The sequence below is a fragment of the Clarias gariepinus genome, chromosome 22, assembly GCF_024256425.1.
Source record: "Clarias gariepinus isolate MV-2021 ecotype Netherlands chromosome 22, CGAR_prim_01v2, whole genome shotgun sequence".
Taxonomy (NCBI): domain Eukaryota; kingdom Metazoa; phylum Chordata; class Actinopteri; order Siluriformes; family Clariidae; genus Clarias; species Clarias gariepinus.
Window position 1 is genome coordinate 2037888 of NC_071121.1, and position 23849 is coordinate 2061736.

A 23849-nucleotide genomic window follows, 5' to 3' on the forward strand; every position below is an offset into this window, starting at 1 on the left:
AATTAAGGTTTATTTAAGAAATTGTTTTAGGTTTTAACACAAAAAATACAATTTATTAAAAAGATTATAATACTTTTTATAAAAGAATATTTGAATAGCTTTACAGTATTAATTTAATATAATAATTGTTTATAATTTTTACATATATTTTTATACATTTAAAATTTTTAAAAGAAAATAATGAATAAAGTTTTACTTTCCTTCTTTTTATTTTTTTCTTACATTTTTTAAATGCAATCATTAACATTTTTCCAGGAGTTTGTAAGCAAACCCAAATATCATGATGCATTTTGTGTATCATATTGAATATTATGGTACTATGTCATATCGCCTACCCGTGTGCCAGTGAACATCTTTGAAATAATAAGAATTTTTTACACAAACATCATGTTTTTCTCAGTTTTCTGTGACCAACAAACCTGCACTTTACTAGTCTTCCTTAATTAATTATTAATTTGTTTAATGAATGTAGTATTAAATATCAGAGTGTTAATTAATTACATTTACTAATTACAATAACAATGATTAAACGGAGCATTTATATGGCTTGTAAAATCATTAGTAGTAGTAATAGTAGTATTATGCTTTTGACTCGGCACTGGTTTGCTGGTTCGCTCTCTCAGGTTCATCTGTCACTATATAATAAAATCTTACATGAAAGGTAGCTCATGGTTTCACATCACCTCTCCACCCCTTCAACTTAAAACTACATTGTACAACAACTGTTCCAGTATTCCACCCTGTAAAGACTACTCAAGATCAGACCAACTTGTGTTTCCTGACCTTGTAAAGCAGTCCTTATTAACAGGCATGGAAAAGGCATGTCCCTGTAACAAAGCCCTCACAGACCCTCAGCCCATATCTAACTGATTACATCAGAATCACGGTAATTAAATCCAAACTGCTTTTAACTATGTCTAAAGACGACTTTTTTTTTTTTTTTTTTTTCTTCTCTGCCTTTAGATGTGTTCAGGAACCGTCAGGAGAGCCTCTTCATCATCTCGATCCACACTGACGTTCTGTAACATCACATTACACCACGTTTATCTTTTTAGGAATACACACGTGACAATATGAAATAACATTAGGAAATAGTTAATGTAATTTGTATTACTAAAACAAACAATAGTCGCTACATATGAACAGTTTGACAGCGAAATGAGATCTCTCCAATTCTGCAGTTTTAAAAGGAAAAACCTTTTTTTTAATAAAGTAAGAAGTACTGATAGTACAAGTGTGCAAGTTTTCTTTTTTCTTCATGTCACAGGGGTGCTTAAAAGCACAAGTGGCAAACCATTATGTCTAAATTGTTCAGGTTATATCAGGAAGAATTTTATGTGCTTTGCCAAATGCTATAAATGTACCTCCTACAGTTTTGTCACAATAGATCGATCATCCTGTTGTTAAAAAAGAGCTATATATATATATGGGTTGCGGGGGACCTGGAGACATAGGGCACGAGGCGGGGTAAACCCTAGACAGGGTGGCAATCCATCACAGAGCACACACACATACACACACTCTCACACTCATTGACACACTTGGGCAATTTGGGAATGCCAATTAGCCTAACCTGCAGGTCTTTGGATTGTGGGAGGAAACCGGAGCACCCGGAGGAAACCACCAAGCACGGGGAGAATATTCAAACTCCATGCACACGGAGACGGGAATCGAACCCGGACCCTGGAGGTGCAAGGCGACAGTGCTAATCACTACACCACCATGTTGCCCTGTTTAGTGTAACTGGAATAGGATTTAAGTTAATATAAAGTCCACTTTTGTTATTGGAATTGTTCACTTTAAATGTGCATAACATCACCTTATCATTCAGGGCCTGGTTTCTCGAAAGCTTCTTATCGCTAAGTAGCTCTTAAGTTGTACCTTAACCCCTTTCTTAACGTTAAGGCGCGATTCCTGGAACATTCGTATGCTAAGTATCTCTTAGGTAAGTCACACATTCGTAAGGTTGGTCTGGACCAACCTTAACTCACTCTTAGCGTAGTTTCAGCTCAAGACGCTAGTCGCCGCCACTGAGCAGCAGTCTTTATAAATCAGCGGCGTATGGAAGCACATTATGGCACGTTATCAATGTATTAATGATGGAATATACTGTAGGCCTGTTTAAGAATTTTATTTTATTTTATATAAGTACTAATAGAGAGACTTTTAATTAGTCTGTTTCATAATGTGACTAATGCATTAAAATTGGCGATCACTTTAATATTAAACAGGTGGCAAACAATTTGGCAGCGATACACCGTGTTGTTGTAATAAACTGAAGATGGCGCCGTTCTCGGAGCCGTGAGGTTTATGTAAATTTTGCCTTTAGGCAAAACTTTAGCCCTTTTCATATTTTGCCTGTGGTGGCGATTAAAAAGAGAGTTTCACCTTCCAAGGCTACAGATTATGGAGCTTCTTGACCTGCCCAGACCTGCACTTGCCAGGCCAATGTGTTGCACTTACGCTCTATGTCCCGATGCTTTTTGTTTTCAAATATGTTTCATTGATCATTAGCCATCATTCATGACTGGATGGACTTAGTTTGATTTTGTTAAATGAGAAAATAAACTTGGGAGTTTTAAAGTTATTTTTCTGAGTGATTGTAATGCTTTATACCCTATCTCACCAATGCGGTTTGACACGCTGTGAGATGCGGTGTTATACCCCTATTCCACCTATGCAGTTTCTTAAATGTTTTTTTTTTTTTTTTTTCCAATTTTCTCCCCAATATTAGTCGTAGCCAATTTCTCTCCGTCACTAGGGGGCTCCCACATTTAGGCTACTACTACCACTCAGTCGGGAGGGCGAAGACTATTACGTGTTTCCTCCTTACCGCGTGACTTCACCCGACCGCATCTTTTCGAACTGCTTGCTCACGCACTGTTAGGGGCGGAGTAACACACTCGGAGGAAAGCGCTAGCCGCTCCTTCCGCGTGCGCGAGCTCACAGGCGCTCCTGATTGGCTGTAGAGCCGTGATTAATGTGGGAGCACAAGTACCTCTCATCCCTCCCCCTGAGAGAGCTCGGCCAATCAGCTCTCTCTGTCATGCACACTCAATCGGCGACCGGCACTAGGACCCGGAAGTAAAGCGGTCGCAAATCAGGAAGTATAAGAGGAGTAAACAAACCACGATTCAGCACTCAGTCATTGAGTTCAGCCCATGTCGGTTCTGGTTGTCCATCATCGGTTCGTGAGTACTCACTTTATTTGGGTTTCGCTTTCTGATCTTGAGTGTGTGTTTATAGGACGCGGGTTAAATTTGTGTTTTTCCCTTGCTCCCCTTTTGTGAGAGTCCTTAGACTAACAAGCGTGGTTATCCTACCTACTCGCTCTCTTCCGCGTTTGGGTTCACCATCCACGCTACATTGGGCTAATCGCTAAAGCTAAGTCATCTGGTCGCCTAGGTTAGTTCATCCTGACAGAATGACTGAGCCAAAAGCGGTGAACCCAGCGGATTACGCACATCTCTGCGACGTGGTTGACCAGCATGCCGAGCTAATCAATAAGCTAACCGGGGAGGTCGCTACTGTGCGCCAGAGCGTCCAAGACGTCTCGGCCTTGCGCCGCGAAATCGCGGAGCTCAGGCGGGAGAACGCGGATCTCCGGCGGCTGTTGACGGCGCGGCTAGCCGGCCTCCCGTCGCGGCGGTCGCGGCTCCGCATCACACCGCTCCCCCCCCTTCTACTGATGTCTTTCTTGCTTTACCAGAAAAATGGAATGGCACGGACGGGAAATGTAGTGTGTTCTTAACAGCGCTCGATCTGGTGTTTGAGTTTAATTCCACCAAATACTCCACCGATCGGCTACGCATTGCTCTTCTCGTTTCGTTGCTAACTGGGCAGGCAGCAGAGTGGGCCACGGCAGTGATTAAATCAGACTCGGACACCGCCCATTCTTATAATGAATTTACACGCCAGCTTCGACTCACCTTCGAACACCCTGCGGGCGAGGTGGAGACCGACACTAAGCTCTATCACCTGCGGCAGGGTGGATTGTCCGTGAGCCGCTACACCGCGGAATTCAGAACCCTCGCCGTGCAGACATCTTGGGGAGACGCCGCCCTCCGGACATCCTACTACGAGGGGCTGGCGTCACGCATAAAGGACGAGCTTGCCGGACGAGAGCTTCCAGCCACGCTGGAGGGACTAATCCAGCTAGCCCTCCGCATCGACCAGCGCCTTCTCTCTCGTCCGAAGCCAGCCCCGAGGACCCTGCCGCCTGCTTTCACCTCTCACCATCCTACACCTCCACCACCGACCATTTTCACTGCTGCCACCATTGGACCTGTCGGATCTCCACCTCCTGCCGTGGTTGACACTGGAGCCGGGGAACCCATGCAATTAGGATGCGCCTCCCTGACTACAGCAGAACGCGCACGCCGGTATCGAGAGGGGTTGTGTGCTTATTGTGGGTCCGCGGCACACCACCGGGCGATCTGCCCTCTTCGTCCAGGAAACGCGCAGCCCCGGTGAGCCGGAGGAGAAACTCACCGGGCTCCCTCCAAATCTCCAGCACAATCAACACAACCACCTCTCGTCTTACTATTCAGGTAATCCTCCAATTTGGCCACAAACGAGTCAGAAGTGCAGCGTTCATCGACTCCGGTGCCACCGGCAACTTCATTGACTCTACTTATGCCAAAGAACTGGGGGTAAAAATTGAGGCGTTATCCCAGCCAGTGCAACTCACCTCCGTCGACGGTCGGCCTCTGTCATCCAGCCCCATCACCCACCAGACTTAGACCATCACCCTCATCATCAACCAACACCACAAACCCATCCAATTCCACCTCACCTCCATTTCCTCACCTCCCATCATTCTCGGATACCCCTGGCTGCTACAACATGACCCCCTCATCTCATGGACAAAAAATAGAATCCTTCAGTGGGGGCCGACCTGCACTGAGCTGTGCCTACGGGACCCAGCTGGGACGTGTTCCACGGAGTCCGAGGCCCCCGATGTCGACACCAACGCTATTTCTTCCGCCTACCGTGACCTGGCTGCAGTCTTTTGTAAACGAAATCCTACTAACCTTCCACCACATCGCCCTTACGACCTGGCGATAGAGCTGCAGCCAGGTTCTGTTCCCCCCCGTGGCCACCTGTACTCACTGTCGGCGGCTGAGACACAGGCGATGGAGGAATACGTCGCCAGTGCCCTTCGCCATGGAACCATCCGGCCCTCTTCGTCGCCAGCGGCCGCCGGCTTCTTCTTCATGAAGAAGAAAGGAGGAGAACTTCGCCCATGTGTCGACTATCGGGGGTTGAATAAAATCACTATCAAAAACCGACATCCGTTGCTGCTCACCAACTCAGCCCTGGACGCCCTCTCTGGTGCCACCGTGTTCACAAAGTTGGACCTCCGGAGCGCCTACAACTTGGTGCGCATCAGAGAGGGTGATGAGTGGAAAACGGCCTTCATCACTCCCACAGGACATTATGAGAGCCTGGTCATCCCCTTTGAACTATGCAATGCACCCTCGGCCTTCCAACAATTCATAAACGATGTCCTAAGAGACATGTTAGGCCGATGGGTGTTTGTATATTTAGACGACATCCTCATCTACTCTCGCACCACCGAAGAACATATCCAACATGTACGGGCAGTTCTTAAGAGATTGCTCGCTCACCAGCTGTACTGTAAGTTGGAAAAGTGTGCTTTTCACCAGCACTCCACCACGTTCCTGGGTTTTGTCATCTCGTCCCAGGGTGTGGCCATGGATCCGCAGAAACTGGAAGCTGTCCGTCATTGGCCCCTACCCAGGACGCTCAAACAGCTTCAACAGTTTCTCGGGTTTGCGAACTTCTATCGTCGCTTTATTCGGGGCTACAGTACAGTTGCAGCACCACTAACCAGTCTGACCAGGCCCTCCTCCCATCCCTTCCGTCTCACTCCTGAAGCCATCTCCGCCTTCCAAGAACTCTGTCACCGCTTCACCAATGCACCCATTCTTCTTCACCCAGATGCCAACCAACCGTTCGTTGTAGAGGTGGACGCGTCAGATGTGGGCGCTGGCGCTGTTCTCTCTCAGCGAGGTCCAGACCAGAAGCTACACCTCTGTGGCTTCTTCTCCAAGAAATTCGATCCCACTCAGCAGCGATACGGGGTAGGGGACCTCGAGCTGTTGGCCATAAAGTGGGCCTTGGAGGAATGGCGTCACTGGCTCCAGGGCGCCAGTGAGCCGTTCATGGTCTGGACGGATCATCAGAACCTCATCACCATCCGGAATCTAAAACAACTCAACCCACGACAGGCACAGTGGGCATTGTTTTTTGAACACTTCAATTTCCATCTGTCATACCGCCCGGGCTCCAAGAACACAAAGGCCGACGCCCTCTCTCGTCAACAAGAAGAGGAGATGCCCCGTGCCTGTCATCCCCACCTCACGGATCATTGCACCCATCCCCTGGGACATAGAGACAAGGGTTCGCCAGGCTCAGGCTGCGGAGACTGGGCCGGCAAGTGCGCCGCCTGGACGACTCTTTGTTCCTCAGCGTCTGGTCCCCGAAGTTCTCCAGTGGGGCCACTCCTTGCCCGTCGCAGGACACCCAGGGACTCGGCGCACACTACAGTTTGTGAGACGGGCGTTCTGGTGGCCCACCATGAGAAGGGACGTTGAAGAGTTCGTTCAGGCGTGCCCGGTGTGCGCCAGGGCCAAGGACTCCAACCAGCCTACTTCTGGAGAGCTCCAGCCTTTGCCCGTTCCCTGACGGCCCTGGACGCACATCGCCTTAGACTTCATCACGGGCCTGCCGGTTTCCGAAGGAAAAGACACCATCTTAACCATCATCGACCGGTTCTCCAAAGCCGTACACCTGGTGGCCCTCACCGGACTCCCATCACCCAAAGACACTGCCGAGCTGATTTTGGAACACGTAGTCCGCCTGCATGGGTTCCCCAAGGACATCGTCTCGGACAGGGGGCCCCAGTTCACCGCCCGGTTCTGGAAGGCCTTCTGCCGTCTGATCAATTCCACCTGCAGTCTGTCCTCCGGTTACTCGGAGGCCCCCCACCTACGCAGTTTCGTGCGGTGGCCATAAGTAGGGTTCATCATGATTCGCCGCGAGTTTTTGCACTGTGATTACGTTTCCATCTTTTCGCGTGAAAATTTAAACATATTTATTTTTTTGCTGGTTCTCGCGGAAGCTTGCGGACCATGCAGAACGTTAGCGGAACGTCGGCGGGCAATCGCGGCAGCTCACGGTGCCTAACAGCGCATCTCACCGTGAGTCAAACCGCATAGCTAAGATAGGGGTATTAGGCACTGTGAGCCGCCTCAAGAGCTCGCCCGATGTTCCACGAAGATCCACATGTTAAACATGTTTAATTTTTTTGCGTGGTAAGATGGAAACGTAATCACGGCACCAAAACTCGCGCTGAATCATAATAAACCGTACTTACAGCAAAACCGCGTAGGTGAGATAGGGGTATTAAACCTCTACTCTGGCATCTCATCGTATTCATTCCATAGTGCGTCATACAACCCCAACCACTGACATGCTTCACATTGTTTCTGAAGCTGGTGAAGAGTGTTGTCAACTGTTTGTCAATCAACTATGATTGTATACCTGGTTCGATTCACTGTCACTACAGGTTACATGTAAATATTAGCGACAGTTTGATGATTTAATTTATATATTTGTCTATTATCGCATGCTATTGATAGGTAGCGAAATAAACGTTATTGAAGGAATTTTGTGCAATGTTTAATTTGCTTAGAACGTGCTGTCTTACTTAACGCTGTCATACAAAAGGAGTCAAAAATCGATTTTTGAGCAATCGATGTCAGCTAATTCAGGACCTTCACTGTAGACAGCGCTTTGTAACGTCGGACATAAGAGACAGCGACTTAGGAAGACTCCTAAGGGACAGTTAGAGAAACACACTTAGAAAAGTAAACACTTTAAGTGAGATATATCTTAAGAGTCTTCTTAGGATGCTAAGAGTGTGCATTCTCAACATTCCCCAAAAATATATTGTGCACATTTCGTCCACTCTCAACAGTCGCTGTTTTGTAAAGCAGGTAGGATTTTCACTGTGGGTGTCATGTTTTGTCTAAATTAAAAGTTTTGTTATAGACAACCTTGTGAGCCAGAGGACAATTATTTCCCAGAAGTCCAAAAATAACGTTTCTCATGTTGCTGTCAAACTGTATATTTATAATACAATTTATTAAATTATTTGTTAGTATTCATTAACATTTAATTGTTGATTAATGGTATTATCAGAAAGTTGTAAGTTGAAGTTGGAGATTTAAGCCCAAAGGTGATGTGATTATTTATGCAGGGATATTTGCAAATATTTTGGATCAGGTATTGCCTGTATATATTATTATAATCACCTGTAGATATTTGTAGGATTTTTTAAAATTAATTTTTTAAATATACAAGAAAAGACATCATAATAATAGTACAAGCATACGAAGATGCCAAGCAATTGACCAAAGCTAACAGAAGACCAGTTTATTACACAATGATATGGCTTACACACTCAGTATTATGCTAAGATTATGTAAGCAGCTTATAAAATAGCACTTGATCCAGCACATCCTGGTATGCTAATTTAAATTTTTTATATCATGCCCAAACATTTTCTTGTGCACACACCTGAGGACAATAAATAATTCAAATTGACACTAAATAATCTTTCCTGGTGTTTTTGGTGGATATTTTCAGACAAAGTACTTTTTACTACCTAGACACAACTTATGAAAACCTAAATAATAATAAACTATAATGAAAATATATTTTTTACATATTTTAAGACCTGATATTAATAAATGCATATTTGAGAAGCAATTAAGGTGTCCAAGCACTCGAATCCATCTTCAGACTTACATGTTTAGTATCCATGTTGTTATCATTGTTAGATTTTCGTCATGTATTTGATGCTGAACACGTACAATCAGTATTAATTAAATCAAAGAATGTTAATTATTGCTGATTAGCTTGATTCGGTCTCATCTTTATCTAATCCTGATACCTGCAAACTAAGCTCGGCGAGGTCGAGCTCTGGTAGGCACGGGGCTTTAGTTGGGGTAGGACTGGCCATGGGCTGTACACGAGTGAGACGGTATGGTGGATTCTGACTGCTCTCAGCTTCAGCATGCTAATAAAGAGGCAAGTTTTAAATAAATGCAAATGAAATTGAAAAGCACTAATACAAAAAAGACTAAATCAACCAAGACATGTATATATAGAATGACTAAAAAAGAAAAAAAAAAAGTAGAGACGGAGAGTACATTTGAACAAAAAGTACATAGCCCTAAAATATAATGATGTAAAATCAAACTCTTAATGATATAATAAAAGTAATAAAGTAAAACCAGGACCTACTAGTACATCATTAGCAGAGGTGGGTAGTAACAAGTTACATTTACTCCTGCATTTACTAAAGTAACTTTTTGAAAAAAGAAAAAACTTCTATGAGTAGTTTTACTGCACCAGACTTTTTACTTTTACTTGAATAGATTTGCGAAGAACAAATGCTACTCTTCCTCCGCTACATTCGGCTACACTCGACTCGTTACTGTTCTAACCATTTATTCTACACATTAGATTTTCTTTATCTTTGCCAGAAAAATGCAGCCGGTGGATCTATCACGTGACTGTGTTTCACAGACGTAGCAACAATAATCACATGACTCCGTTTGACCAATCAGCCGCAATGACAATAACAGCGTAGTCATGTAAAAAATGGTAGACAGCGATGTCGCGGTAACCCATGTCGCGGTTAGTTTAGCTGTTTTATTTAATGTTAAAATATATAATTAGCAAATAAGCTAGAGGCTAAAAAATATAAGTTTCTAACATTTGTTCTGCTGGAAACAGTTTATGGTAAAGTGGGACCTCATGTACACATGTTCTAATGTTATTTTCTATCTGCTAAGCCATTTGTAGGGCAACTGAATATACAGCATATCATACACTGGAAATAGTTTACACTGTTCAAACATACATATGTTACCTACAGTAGGTATTTGTTTCAAAAAGCTTTGTGAAAAAAGTGAGATTACAGTTACTCAATACTTTTCAGTATTAAGCAGTCTTTTCATTTTTACTCTTACTTGAGTAATATTTTGGAGACTACTTTTTACTTCTACTTGATTAATATTATTTTGAAGTACAGCTATTCTTACTTGAGTACAATTTTGGCTACTCTACCCACCACAGTAAATTTTCATACTGTGTATGCTTGTTTAGTTTTGTAAACAGCATTACAAAGATAATTTAGATAGCTAACATTCACTTTTTTTTGTACTTCTTAGCTGATTAGAGAATTTGGAGAATTTCTGTAGCTATAAATATTTGCCAAACTATTTAATATACCTTTTAGATACATAACTGACACGTCTTTTTTGTATTTTACAGATTTATATTTACAGTATAATTTTCCATTATACAACCCAAATAAAAAAGCCTTTAGAGGGATCTTTTACCAGAAGTTACCTGGATCAAGAGCAATAAATCTGTAAAAAAAAAAATCTATATAAGCTTCAGTACCTAGTTAAGGAACAATAAAACATTCCTGTGGGAAAATAAATAAAGCGAATCAAAAACATTTATTTTTAGGGAGAAAATTGTCACTATACTCACAGTGAGACACTCACACTTATTTTAAGAAATATGAATGAGGCAAATGTTGTGACCAATTAATGATCTACACAAATTAATGATCTTCCTCAAAAAGACCATAAAAACCGTATGGGGTCAAAAATGATGGAATTTACATGAATCATGGATAGAAATGTAAAATCAAGCTAAATCAGCAACAATAAAACATTACTGTGAGAAAATCACCAAAGACACAAGAAATTAAATCATGAAATTTATCTGAAAAATGTCCTAAAATGAAGGTGATCAGTGTTCTGCATTATTACAAGCTCCGCCCACTTGCCCCTTGTGTGCTATATCTGGTTAATTATCTGGCCTGTCACTAAAAGTGTTAACATATTTAATATAGTTATATACATTGTAGTTGTATTCTGTATAATTCTTATGGTTGATAGATGCTGTTAATTATGTTAAATATTGTTCTATTATATTTATTCTTGTGGCTGTTTTCAATGCATGAGTGTTGTGCAATAGATTGTTTTGTTCTGTAAATATGCTTTGTTCTGCCAGAGTTAACAAGTCTGACCCTGAATACAGGATAAAGCGTTACAGATGAAAAGTGAGTGAAAAAAGTGAAAACTCACCACCGGCCGGTCTCGGTGTGTGTTCACTGCCTCAATATTCAGGAAAACTGACTCGACTTTACAGCCTGAGATCAGAGAGAGAGAGAGAGAGAGATAGAGAGTACAAGTCAATGATAGATTTCTTAAACTACAGAGATCATTTTGAACAAAATTTTCACCTTGATTATTGATTTCATTTTTATCAGTATCAACCATTAAAAAGAAAGAAACAAACAAAAAATATAGCTACAACTTAGCATAGATCACTATAAGCTAACACGTCTTAATGTTTACTGGAACAGAAAGTCATTAATTTATACATATAAACTAATAACCTTTACTTTCAACAATTTAACTAATTTGGAATTTTATTCCTAAATATTACTGAGTTTTTACTGCTAAAGTTAGGTGCACATCTACTGTAGCATAAGCTAAGGGGATATTTTCAGTAAGTGTTCCAGCTTCTTTATTTTTAGAGATAAAGTCAGAGAGGCCAGATTGAGGTGGTTTGGACATGTTCAGAGGAGAGATGGTGAATATATCAGTAGAAGGATGCTGAGGTTTGAACGGCCAGGCAGGAGGTCTAGAGGAAGACCATAAAGGAGATTTATGGATGCATCGAGAGAGAACATGAAGTTAGTTGGTGTGAGAGAAGAGGATGCAGAGGATAGGGTTAGATGGAGGCAGATGATTCGCTGTGGCCACCCATTATTTATAAACATTGACCAAACTTACCGTAAGCCACAGGGGTTAGCTTCAGTACTGTATGAAGAGGGCATTTTAAATATGGCAGATCATCTAAAGAAAAAGAGAAGAAACAATGAAAAACCCAAACATGAAATCATACAGAATCTCTTTATTTACTTTATGTTTATTTATTTATTTATTTTTTTTCTTTTTGCATCATGTTCTTAAGCCACACATTCCACTTTCTACTAGAAAGTAAGCAATTTTAGGAAAACTTTTGTAACTCCAGAATGTAAAATCAATTATATGTGTATTATCCAAAATGCACTGTGAATAAGAATTAAATAATAGTTACAATAAAATATAATAATAATAATAATAATAATAATAATAGTGAAAACTAATATAATACTAATATAATCCTCCCAGCATGTATTTTAGTCGATATGTAAAAACGATATCAGCTATAAGTTCGAGCTTTTGAGTCCATAATGAGCTCTTTAAATACAAAAAAGCTAATTTTCATAGACTTTGGGTAGCCAGCGAGCTTTTTTTGTAAATACAAAAAAAAATAAAAAATCATAAATGCTAATAATATGTTAGCATACTAAATTATTAGTAAAAGCATGCATAAATGTTAATAATCATCCCTTGTGTGAGCTAACATAAGCTAAAAGACCTAATAAGACCTTGGTTTCTAGCCAGAATTCTGGATTATTGTTCCTCTGTAATAAGCTGCTGTAGATTTTGACCCAGACTATTTGAAAAAGCCCAAAGAAAAGCAATCTGTGAAAGACACCCTGGAGCTTTGAAGTATTGTATTGACCTGCACTTTTGTCCAGGAAATAAGCGAGCAGACAGCGCATGACTGCCTGGTGACAGACGACCAGAACGTTCTCCTGCCGCTCTAACTCCATGATCACGGGCTCCAGTCTGTGGACCAAATCCTCATACGACTAGCATAAGGAGGACAAGGTCAAGGTGTAAAGTCATCTAGAGTTTTGTTTAATATTTAGTGATAATAAATCAATAGTGGTAACAACAATATAATGTATGACCAGCATGTCCAAGGTCGTCTTTAAATGTAAATTATTATTTTGCCACATTTATAAAAAAAAAAAACTTTTACAAGCAAGTTAAGTAATATTAATAATTGTTGGTTGACATGAGACTTTAAATATTATATTTTAAATAATGATTATATATTTTAAAGTAAACCATTAGAAGTATGTAATTACCTCTCCTTTTGGGTAACGGTAGCGATATTTGTCTTGGTCTCTCAGTGCAAACTCTTCAGGAAAGTGTTGCTGAATCTCTTCATATGTCATCTCTTCACACACACCCTAAACACACACATACAAACACATACACTTCATCAGAATACCTGCAAATTGACATAAAATGTCTAATATTTAGTGAACTCTTGGAGGTCTGTGGGAACAGATGCCCTTACGATCAAATACAATTACGATTGTTTCTGTCAGTACTCACGGCATCGATCTCATTGAGAGCTTTCCACTGCTCGTACGGCACCCCGACTCCCTCGGCAGTCTGGATCGTCCTCTTCATGTGACTCGTCCAGATTTTCAGGTCCAGGATACCCTGACTCCTGATGTACTTCCCCAGAGCTGCCGCAAACTAAAAGAGAAAAACAGCTCCTGCGTTCATGCACTATTATATAAAACACAACTTATTATGGTTGAGAGAATTAGTAAAGAGCAAAATCTGGCAGAGCACACATTGCCTACAATACTTCTAAATCACACTGTTTGTATAGTAAAAACTCATGCACTTCCACATTTATGGAAGGAGTCTCCAGTGTCAGCGCTTTGTAATTTAAATATTTTCTGCCACCTTCATGATGGAGCAGTTCATGTTTAGCGGTTTGTCTGTAACGTTAAAAACTGTATCACGAGATGGCTTTTTATACAGTAGCTGCTATAACATAAGAGACAACAGGTAAATGGAACAAATTATAACTAAGTGGATGAAAACAATACATTTTGTTATTTAATGAACATTTTTAATGAAACTTCATCAACTCTAAGATTGCTAAGGTTACAGTATTTCTGCATCATGACATGCAGAAATGCCCTGTTGAGTTTTATTCCTTACATCGGCCAATAATATCATCATTAACATAAACTCTAAAGACCTTATTTCCTCGTGGCGAGAGACCCGAATCGCCCCCGATGCGGCCGAGCAGGTTGAGCTCGCTCTCTCCGTGTCTGCACAGGTAGATGCTGCGCGGCGTGACGTGAATATTCATCAGGTAATAAACGATCCGGCCCTGGATGTGATCCTGAACACGATTCACTAAATACCTGCTGCCTACGTTAAAGATCTTTATATAGGACAGGTGTCTGTAGGAGAGAGAGAGAGAGAGAGAGAGAGAGAGACCTTAACGTCACACACTGTGAGTCTGTTTTTTGTTCTAAAGAAATAAAGACCTTTCACAGTACTGTAGATGGAATATCTCTATGAGACTTTTGCATCAACACTGTTTAACCACACCCTCCTCTACTGCTGCATGATTGATTATAATTCTTTTTTTTTTAAATATTGTGCATAGACCACTTCTTAAGACATCGTGCTTGCATATCACATTATAACACTGTGTGGTGATATAGTTATTTCCAAGATCAAGGCTTAGACCATGTGACCATGTGGTTTGCAAGCTTAGGTGTGTTTGCAGGGAGAAGAAGTTTCATGAGGCTGGTAAGTGACATACAGAACCTATAGAATAAAAAGCGAAAGTGAACATGTTTATATGTTTATATATTTTTACAGCAGTGCATAAAAAGAGTACAGGGTCAGCCATTATACACACACCTGGAGCAGACAGAGTTAAGGGCCTTGATCAAGGGCCCAACAGCGGCAAGCTGGCTAGGGTTCGAGCTGCCGATCAGTAACTCAGAGGCCTAACCCACCGATCCAACACTGCCCTATTGCCATGAAGTGTATATCAGGTGAATAATTGTTATTGTTTTTCAGATACAGTAGAAGTTACAATGTTATCTAGTCGCATTCGCATCATGTCCGATTAAAATGTATATATACTGTATATCTAGTTTAAATTTGTAACCTGATGGCGTCCATGTTTAAAGCAGGTGAGTTTTTAAAATGGGTTAACCCATTTTAAAATGGGTTAACCCATTTTAAAATGTCTTTAAAATGGGTTACGTTCTTACAGTCTAATCTCTCCATAGTCATCCTAATTATTATATCTGTTGATGCAATTGAATCAAATTTTATTTATATAGCGCTTTTAACAACAGTCATTGTCTCAAAGCAGCTTAACAAAATGAAAAGAAAACCTGTCTTTGTTGTCATCCAGAGCGACGTATGTGATCTTATAGCACTCGATCCTCTTCAGAAAATCTTTCACGGCTTCCTCCTTATCACAGCCGATGTAGTCCGGGCTGCTGAGCTTCACTTGCTGCATGAAAGCAAAAATACAAGATGTTATATATAAAAGTAAATAAATTATAATTTCCTTATGCATGACAAGAATGTAACCAAAATCTTTTTCTAAAGGATATCTGGTAAAGTGTATAAAGAAATGGGATAAACTCCTGCTTAAATGCCACCTGAGCTTCCTGAGCTGAGGTGGGTTGAACAAGAAGGCGTGGCTTGATATGCTAATGAGTAAGCTTAATTGCCATTTTTTTAACCAAGATTATACAAAAACATAAGACAACTGTTTTTTCTTTTCATTCTTTGCACTGATATATAATAATAAGAAAGCTAATGTTGATGTCAGGAAGTTGGGTTAAATACCAGTGCAGATCGTCTTTAATTAAATTAAATGAACATCAGTTATAGTACAAAGCACAAATCCAAGACTCCAAGAATAATACTTGAACTTGTGCACCTCTATTGCATAATCCTAACATATCAGCACTTTTTTTCTTTTTTATCTTTTTTTTTTATTCACTTGAAAAAAGAGCTGTGTTTTAGTGAAAGACAACAAAATTTTTATGTTGTGTGTAACAATGGAGTTTCATCTGAATGTATTTACCTTTATATTTTCAGCAATGATTTCAGGATCATCACACACTGACTCAATGAAAAACACCTAAAAGAGAATAAAACACTTGTATGAAGAGATTAAGAATCAAATTTAATTGAGCACTTTAAATCAGAAATTAAACACTTCAAACAAGACTGTATCATTTGAATGCACTGATCAGCCATACCATGAAACTAGCAGCCTAATATTGGCCCGCTTGTGCCATTTAAACAACTCTAACCAGTCAAGGTGTGGACTCCACTAGAATGTGCATGATTAACTCCCGTACAATCTTTGATTGTGATCTGCGGAATTTCCAGGGGTTAAACTCAACAATGTGCGCAGTTTGTCCTGTTGAAAGAGGCCACTGACTAACACCGTTTCTACAAAAAGCGTGTACTTGGTCAGCAAGTGTTTGGGTAGGTGGTACATTAAACATTGTACTTATCATCACACTGCCTCCACCAGCTTTCCTTTTTCCCATGGTGTATCCTGGTGCCATATATTCAGCAGATAAATGATGCACACACACCCCGACATCCGCATGATAATCAGCGGTTGCTCAAACAGTGAAGACTCTGGGTTACTGATCAGAAGGTTGGTGGTTTAAGCCCCAGCACCACCAAGCTGCCACTGTTGGACTATTGAGCATGCCTAATTGTAAATGTGCCGTATTCTGGCTGACCCTCTCTGGACCCATTCTGGCTTCCTAACTATGATTTGTAAAAAATATTTTACCGGGGTGATTTTTAATCTCCTTTTAATAAAAAAAAAAAAAAAACAGATTCATCAGACCAGGCAACCTTCTTCCAAAGCTCCTTGATCCAGTTCTAATGCTCACCTGCCCATTGCAGGAGCTTTGGGTGGAGGTTACGGGTCAGCACGGGCATCCAGACTTGACTTAGGCTACACAGTCTTTTCTATCAGAGCCAGCATTCACTTTTCAGCACTTTGTTTTACAGTAGCTCTTCTGTGGGATCAGACCAGACGGACTAGGCTTTAATTGCCCTCATGCATCACCGAAGGTCACATGACCCTATCACTAGTGCACCAGTGGTCCTTCCTTAGTAGATACTAATGACGGCATACCGGGAAAATCACACAAGGACTGCAGTTATGGAGATAAATTTACTCAGTCATCTAGCGATCACAACTTGATCTTTGTCAAAGTCACTCAAATCCTTACGCTTGCCCATTTTTCCTGCTTCCAACACAACTTTAAGAACCTACTGTTGTTTACTTGCTCCCTAATCTATCCTACTGTCCTCCTTGAGGTGCCTCTGTAACAGAATAATCAATTATATTCACTTCACCTGTCTTTGTTTTTAATGTTACAGCTGATCAGTGTAATTCTATTATTTATGAACCATGTTTTTGTTGCGTGGAAAAGTAGAAAATTGCCTATTGATAAAAAAAAAATCTTAAAAATGTGCTGCAGATTAACAAAGAAAATGTATAAAATGTTTTGGGTGGGGGGAGGGGAATGGGTATATGAAAAAATATATAATAGTGTACCATGTATGTATATGTAACTTGTTTATTTTTCCAATAAAAAAGACTTTGATAAGGATAAATCTATAAATAAAATTAAAGGAGGAATGAAACATTTTTGAAAAATACACTTAATTAAAGAACTATATCTAATGCATGTGGAAAATGTTTCAAAGCAAACCTTTTTTTAATTTTTTTTTTTTACCTTGTAACCATTCTCTTTGGCGAATGACAAAATGACCTCCCTCCTCTCGCGTGTCGTGTTTGTGGCATCAAACACCTGCAGGCAAAAGGCGTGCCAATTGTTTAAAGCCAACTGCACAAGATAAGTTACGTTAAACTGTAGGCTTTAGTTCATGTGCTTTTGTTATTAGAACATGTCTTGGGCGTGGCGTTGTATTTATAGGAAGACATAAAGAAAGAAAAAGGAAATGTTCACTTACCGCCACTTGGCCCTGCTCCAGATTGAAGTAATCCGCTACGTCTTTTAGGGCAGCAAGTGCACAGGCTCTGAACACAAAAACACACACGGATATTATATTAAGACCTTAAACATTACAACAACACGTATTCATTGCATACGTGCAAAAAATGCCATTTCATCTAATAAAAAACACTGCCTGGCCAAAGACGTCACACACTCTAATATTTCCTTTTGCTCTGATTACAGCCATGGCATCATTTCAATAAGTTTATGGAATGTCGCCAAATTTATTTCTGTCTAGAGTCGCATTAATTTCTTTTCAAGATCTTCTATTAATGGGAGAGCGAGCCTTCTCTAGCACATCCTAAAGATTCTCAATGGAAAGAAAAAAAAATACATTGATGGAAAATCTGGTTATTCAGTACATTCAGGTTGACAACCAAATTTTTTGCGCAAATAACGTTGCTGAACCTAGACCTGACCAACTTTTTACACTTTGTTTTTCAGCAAACATTTAAGTGAGCCCCAACAAATAAAATAAAATAAATTTAAAAAAAACATCTCTTTCTTGAAGATTTTTGTTCACCCCATCCTTCCAGGTTTAAATAATGTGTTGGACAGTTTTAACCCAATTTTAGTAGTTTTAGCAAACTCCTTAGTTGTTTTCTTTGCTTAATGCAGGACAACAATTTAACCCTTCCCAAACAGAGAAGTTAGGGTTAATGAACTTGTTGCTGCTGAAAAATATTAATCACTGCGATAATTATCCAATGGAAGCATCTTAACTATTTGCTACTATCATTCACTAGCCAATCACAAGCTCACGTATGCCGAAGGTGGTGGATAGCATTTTGCTTCCATGTGACAGAGATGAGCTCATTGGTGTGTAAGAATTGTCCAAAACTGGATACACGTTGTTGGATAAGCACTGAGAGGAGTGTGTCTCTTACTTGCGGATCTTCATGGCCTCTTCATTGTCGGGACGGAAAAACTCAAAGCTCTTGTAGGATTGAACGGCTTCCCGGCGGTACTGTCCAACATTAAACACTGTTAAAGGTAAAGGAGATGATAATCTATCACAGACACAACACTAATAAATTAATTCATTATACAGATTTTTGGAAAGAAAATAATATACAACTAAAGATTATTACTAAAAGTAATTAAGCTGTTTGGCTTCTATTGAAGCTATTGTTTTAAATATTCTTGTAATTGAATTTTTATAGTTTTTATCTATTTAGGGGTAATGCTTTAGTAATCCACAGTTCAATCATTATGCAAATCTGTTGTTTTCTCCTTTACCTTTTGTAGGAACGCCAATCCAGTTGAGGTAGCGTGTTAACTTTTTGGAGATGTAGGTTTTTCCTCTGGCTGGTAGACCGACCATCACGATCAAAGTGGGTGAGTTGGTGAACTGCGGTACAGATGCTGGAATAGGAACAAAAGTGTTTTTTTTCCAAAATGTGTGAATTTAGAGCGTGAGGAATGAGCTCTTGCCCAGAGCCAAAACAATATAATTATTAGCACAAAGAAAATCTTTGTGAATTGACATTTATTAAATTTACCAACACCATTATCCAGAGCAATTTACCTCATTTACACAACTAAACAGTAAAGGGTTACAGGTGACAATGGGATTCAAACTTACAACCTTCTAATTACTAGTCCAAAGTTTTTGGACTGAGCTCTCCTGCTGGGATTTAGGAACTCTTACTCTCACTCATCGCCTATACCGCTTCATCCTGTATTCAGGGTCGCAGGAACCTGGAGCCTATCCCAGGAGACTTAGGGCATGAGGCAGGGTACAGCCTGGACAGGGTGCCAATCCATCACAGGGCACACACACATACACACTCATTCTGGGCAATTTGAAAACGCCAATTAGCCTAGCCTGCATATCACTGGACTGTGAGAGGAAACCAGAGTACCCGGAGGAAACCCACCAAGCCCGGGGAGAACATGTGAACTACATGCACACAGGGACGGGAATCGAACCCAGACCCTGGAGGTGCAAGGCCACACTGCTAACCACTACACCACCGTGCCGCCAGATTTAGAAACTATCTCCCCTTATTTTGCTCCCCACTTCATTTGCATTATGACACGACAGTGACATTTTTAAATCTTTAATAATTTAGGAGGTGTTTAATAAGTTTGTATAGCAGCAGTTTTTTTATAGTAAAGAAAGACTAATTTAAGACCAGGACAAGCCAAGATCAAATCAAGAATAAAGTCTTAACCATTTAAAACGACGTCAAGGTTAAGTCCAAATAAAAGCACAAATAATTGTAATACGTAAGCTTTTCCGCGGCTAACCGGCTTGATTTGATTCACAAGTAAGGATTTATTTCTTGTCAAACTTTGTGCTTGTGAAAAGAAAAGATAACGCAAACAATACTTTTACAAACTTTTAGACCAAGACTGTACTCAGCCAGACCACCGCCCAACTCTGAGACATGTCCAAGTCAATACAGAACATTTCTTTAGACTGGAATCCATCCCTAAAGCCCTACGAAACTCAACATAATTTATGGATAATAATATTTTTTGTGGAGTCAGATGTAAATGGGGAGTTTTATAATTTAGGTAGCTTTGTGGACCATGGATCATCATGAACCATAAAAGGACCATGAACTTCTGTTTCTCTGAGGTTAACAGCCCCGAGGTCAGTATGAGCAGGACATTGTAGAGCCGTGTGTGTTCTCTGATTAGTGACGAACTCTAAAATCATTTTATATAATAACGATCTATGAATCATACACTCTACCATGACCTTAAAAAAACTTTTTAAAGTTAAAATTGTAAAAATTATCCAGTTTTAGAGAATGTAAGAGAATAAGGGAGTGTGTGTGAGAGAGAGAGAGAGACGTCGCTCTGATGTCACTTACACCCTCGTCTTCGGCTCAGTTTACTGTTCATCCATGGGACCCAGGTCTTCTCCAGGGGATTCTGGGTAAGTTCGCTCTGCAGGTGAGCCATTTCAGTGTGTGCCTTTGTCACAAAGAAGTACAGGTATCTATCCAGCCGTGTGTGTGTGTGTGTGTGTGGAGGGGTCTGTCCTATAAGGCTAAAGTCTGAGCATTGGACTTCGACGAGCGGATGATTCATTTGGATTACCCTACTACTACCCTACACACACACACACACACACAATTTTATTTGAATAGCGCTTTTAACAATTGTCATTGCAGCTTTACATCATCAAAAAAATTATTGAAGTTTGTATAAAATGTGAATGTGTATGAATTAAAACGATAAGATTGTCCCTGTTATTATTATTATTATTATTATTATTATTGTTGTTGTTGTTGTTTCCCAAAGGTCCAATCATATATTACCATTGTTACCCAACATCTAATCACTGGACATAATTGTTTTCAACGTCCAATGATTGATAACAACGGGTTCCTGACATCAATCGTTTCCAAACGTGAAATCACTCATCATTATTTTCTCCCAATGTCCAATCATTGATCTCTATTGTTTCCTGATTATCTTATATCCGAAAACAATTTAAAAACAATCATGAAAGGCCACACCCCCTTCTTCCTGACTCATAATCTCATGACTGAATAAACATAGTAAGTCCTTATCTCATGGTAGTTTTGCAAAATGTAGATATGTTCCTAACAATTTATTAATGAAGAAACATTTTGATCTGCTTTTTTACAAGAGCTTTTAGATTAGATGATACGTGGCAACTGAATTCACATCAAACATGCTCACAGATGCCCGGACTGAGCCAGCAGGGTTCGATCCTGAGCTCGGCTTACCGTCTGTGCTGAGTTTCACACGTTCTCCACATTTCCAAAAACTTGCGACTCCAAATAGGTCCTTGGTGTATAGTGCGAGAGTGTGTATTCTGCCTTATACCCAGTGTTCCTGGGATCATTAGGATAAAATTAAGGGCTTACTGATTGCTGAGGCTGAAGGTAAACTAACTACAGATAGTAAAGATTCAATCAGACATGAAGTTTCCATGAACAGGATTATGGATCATTTAATCAAACCGGGAGATGAGCCAACACTTAGTGCAGCAGAGGTTTTGTGCTTGTGTTGGACGTGTACACTCTTCTCTTCTACATGTCCCTGATGTCCCTCCAGACAGTGAACAGCTCTGTAAATCAACACTTGAGTTTCAGGAACTTGGCAATGTGTGTCAGTGTTCTTGGCTCCTCTGAAGGATGAGCTTTCAGGCCAGTGCAGGGCAAACATTAGCTCGCAGCCCTCATTATAGAGCTAAATGACACGTTAAACAGCAGATCAACAAGCACAAAGTGGGTTTCGATATTCAGCTCAGTCTTATTCATGACTGAAGAGAGTGTCAGAGAGGAGGTGTCTCCTTACACCAGGATTATTATTACTATAACTACTATTATTATTATTATTATTATTACTATTACTATTATTATTGTGCATCCAGGCTGAATGTTTATTCACACAAACTTGTTAGAAAATGCCTCACTAGCAGCAGATATGTACAAAATAATAATTATTATAAACCATAATTCTCAGAAAACCTGAAAAAAAAAGAAATTAGAGACCATGAATCTCACCATCCACACAAAATTCCACCAGAAAAAAGATTTTCCAAAATGTAAGCAGCTTCTAATATTATAGTATATTACAATATTATACTAATATTACAGTTAATAAGTATATAAGTAAAGACATGGTAAAGACAGGTAACATCTCCTTCATGACAGTCTAAATACAGATTTTTTTGATTGTCACCTTAAGACTTTAATAAAACAACATAATCTACAGCATTCAAAAAACAAAGTATTTTTTCTGCCTGTTGCAGGTGACTGTAACTAACACTGACTTCAGAAAGTCATATTATTATTATAATTTGTATTAGAAAACATGTTTTTAAGTTTGATAATTAATTACAGGTTCTGAGGATACTATTTCAAGCTATTTTCCGGATCTACACAAACCCACAGAGGAACCATCAAGGGTTCTAATTAATTGGTGAGTTTAGTATTTTTGTTATTTGTATTTATGATGTAAGATATACAGTACACTGAACAGAATTTATAAATGTATAAATTAATAATTAACTCATAAATATTTTAGATAGTAATACGTGAAAATGTGGACATTATTATGATTTTGTTTTATTTTTTTACTACTTTTACTACTGCTAATAATTATAATAATAATAATGACAAGAATGGTATTATTTTAATTAAAATATTCATTAAAATATTAATTTTAAAGTGTTTTAAGATTTAAAAAAATAGGAAATTAACAGTATAATATTTTTACAGCTTTATTATACAAAATATAAAGTTATATTGTTAATGTGTCATTAATTGTATAATAATAAAATAATATAACATTTTATAGATAATATTATTAAACTATTTATATTTTATATAATAATTATACATTATTATTATTATTATTATTATCATTAACAATTATTAGATTTTTATATGATTGCAATATTGTTATTATAGCATCATTTAACTTGGTTATTAATAACAATATATCATGTATAATAACGATAATGAGTTAATAACATATTAGTAACAACCTGTTACATGTAGTAGTAAACATTATAATGATAAGAAGAAGATCAACAACAGCAACAAGAATAATAGTGCATAATAACAAAGTAAATCTTCTGCTGCAGACTGTGAGTTCTGTCAGTGACCCTTGGTGACCCGTAGTGACCCATCATCCCTGTACCACGCAGCCGGGTGAAACCTAAGCTGCAGGTCAAAACCCAAAGCAAACTCAGATCATGCACGAACCCTCGACTCTCACCTGTACTCTCACAGCGCACGCGTTTCCTGATCACGAGCTTTCTCTCCTCCATGTGCTTCAGTGCAGCCGAGCAACACGGACATGAAGTGACAGACTGCTTACTGCTTCTGTGTGTGTGTGTGTTTATAATTATCCACACGACTCCCCACAAGCTGCTCAGTCCACAGGAGCGTCAGATATAGCCACGGTTGCCAGATTGGAATAAATGTGTCATATTGAACAGACAAATGTACAGCTCAGATTTCAACAAACACCGAGCTGAATTTTAATGCCATGTGGTGGT

General features: G+C 39.6%; 1 protein-coding gene across 2 annotated transcripts; it reads right to left on the reverse strand.

Moving 5' to 3' along the window:
• Positions 1–206: 206 nt before the first annotated feature.
• Positions 207–23849, reverse strand: LOC128510316 (6-phosphofructo-2-kinase/fructose-2,6-bisphosphatase-like). 2 transcript variants are annotated; one of them, XM_053482522.1, is made up of 15 exons: positions 23567–23849; positions 19094–19219; positions 18742–18838; positions 17811–17877; positions 17573–17647; positions 15886–15942; positions 15182–15303; positions 14020–14227; positions 13356–13502; positions 13103–13207; positions 12691–12820; positions 11913–11975; positions 11199–11263; positions 8984–9109; positions 207–1019 (listed from the first exon to the last, which is right to left on the reverse strand). In XM_053482522.1, exons 1-15 carry the CDS (start codon positions 23616–23618, stop codon positions 960–962), a joined length of 1500 nt encoding a protein of 499 aa, XP_053338497.1. In that variant the 5' UTR covers positions 23619–23849; the 3' UTR covers positions 207–959. The 2 variants fall into 2 exon arrangements, with proteins under 2 accessions (XP_053338497.1, XP_053338496.1); XM_053482521.1 differs by lacking the exon at positions 23567–23849 and adding an exon at positions 20680–20812.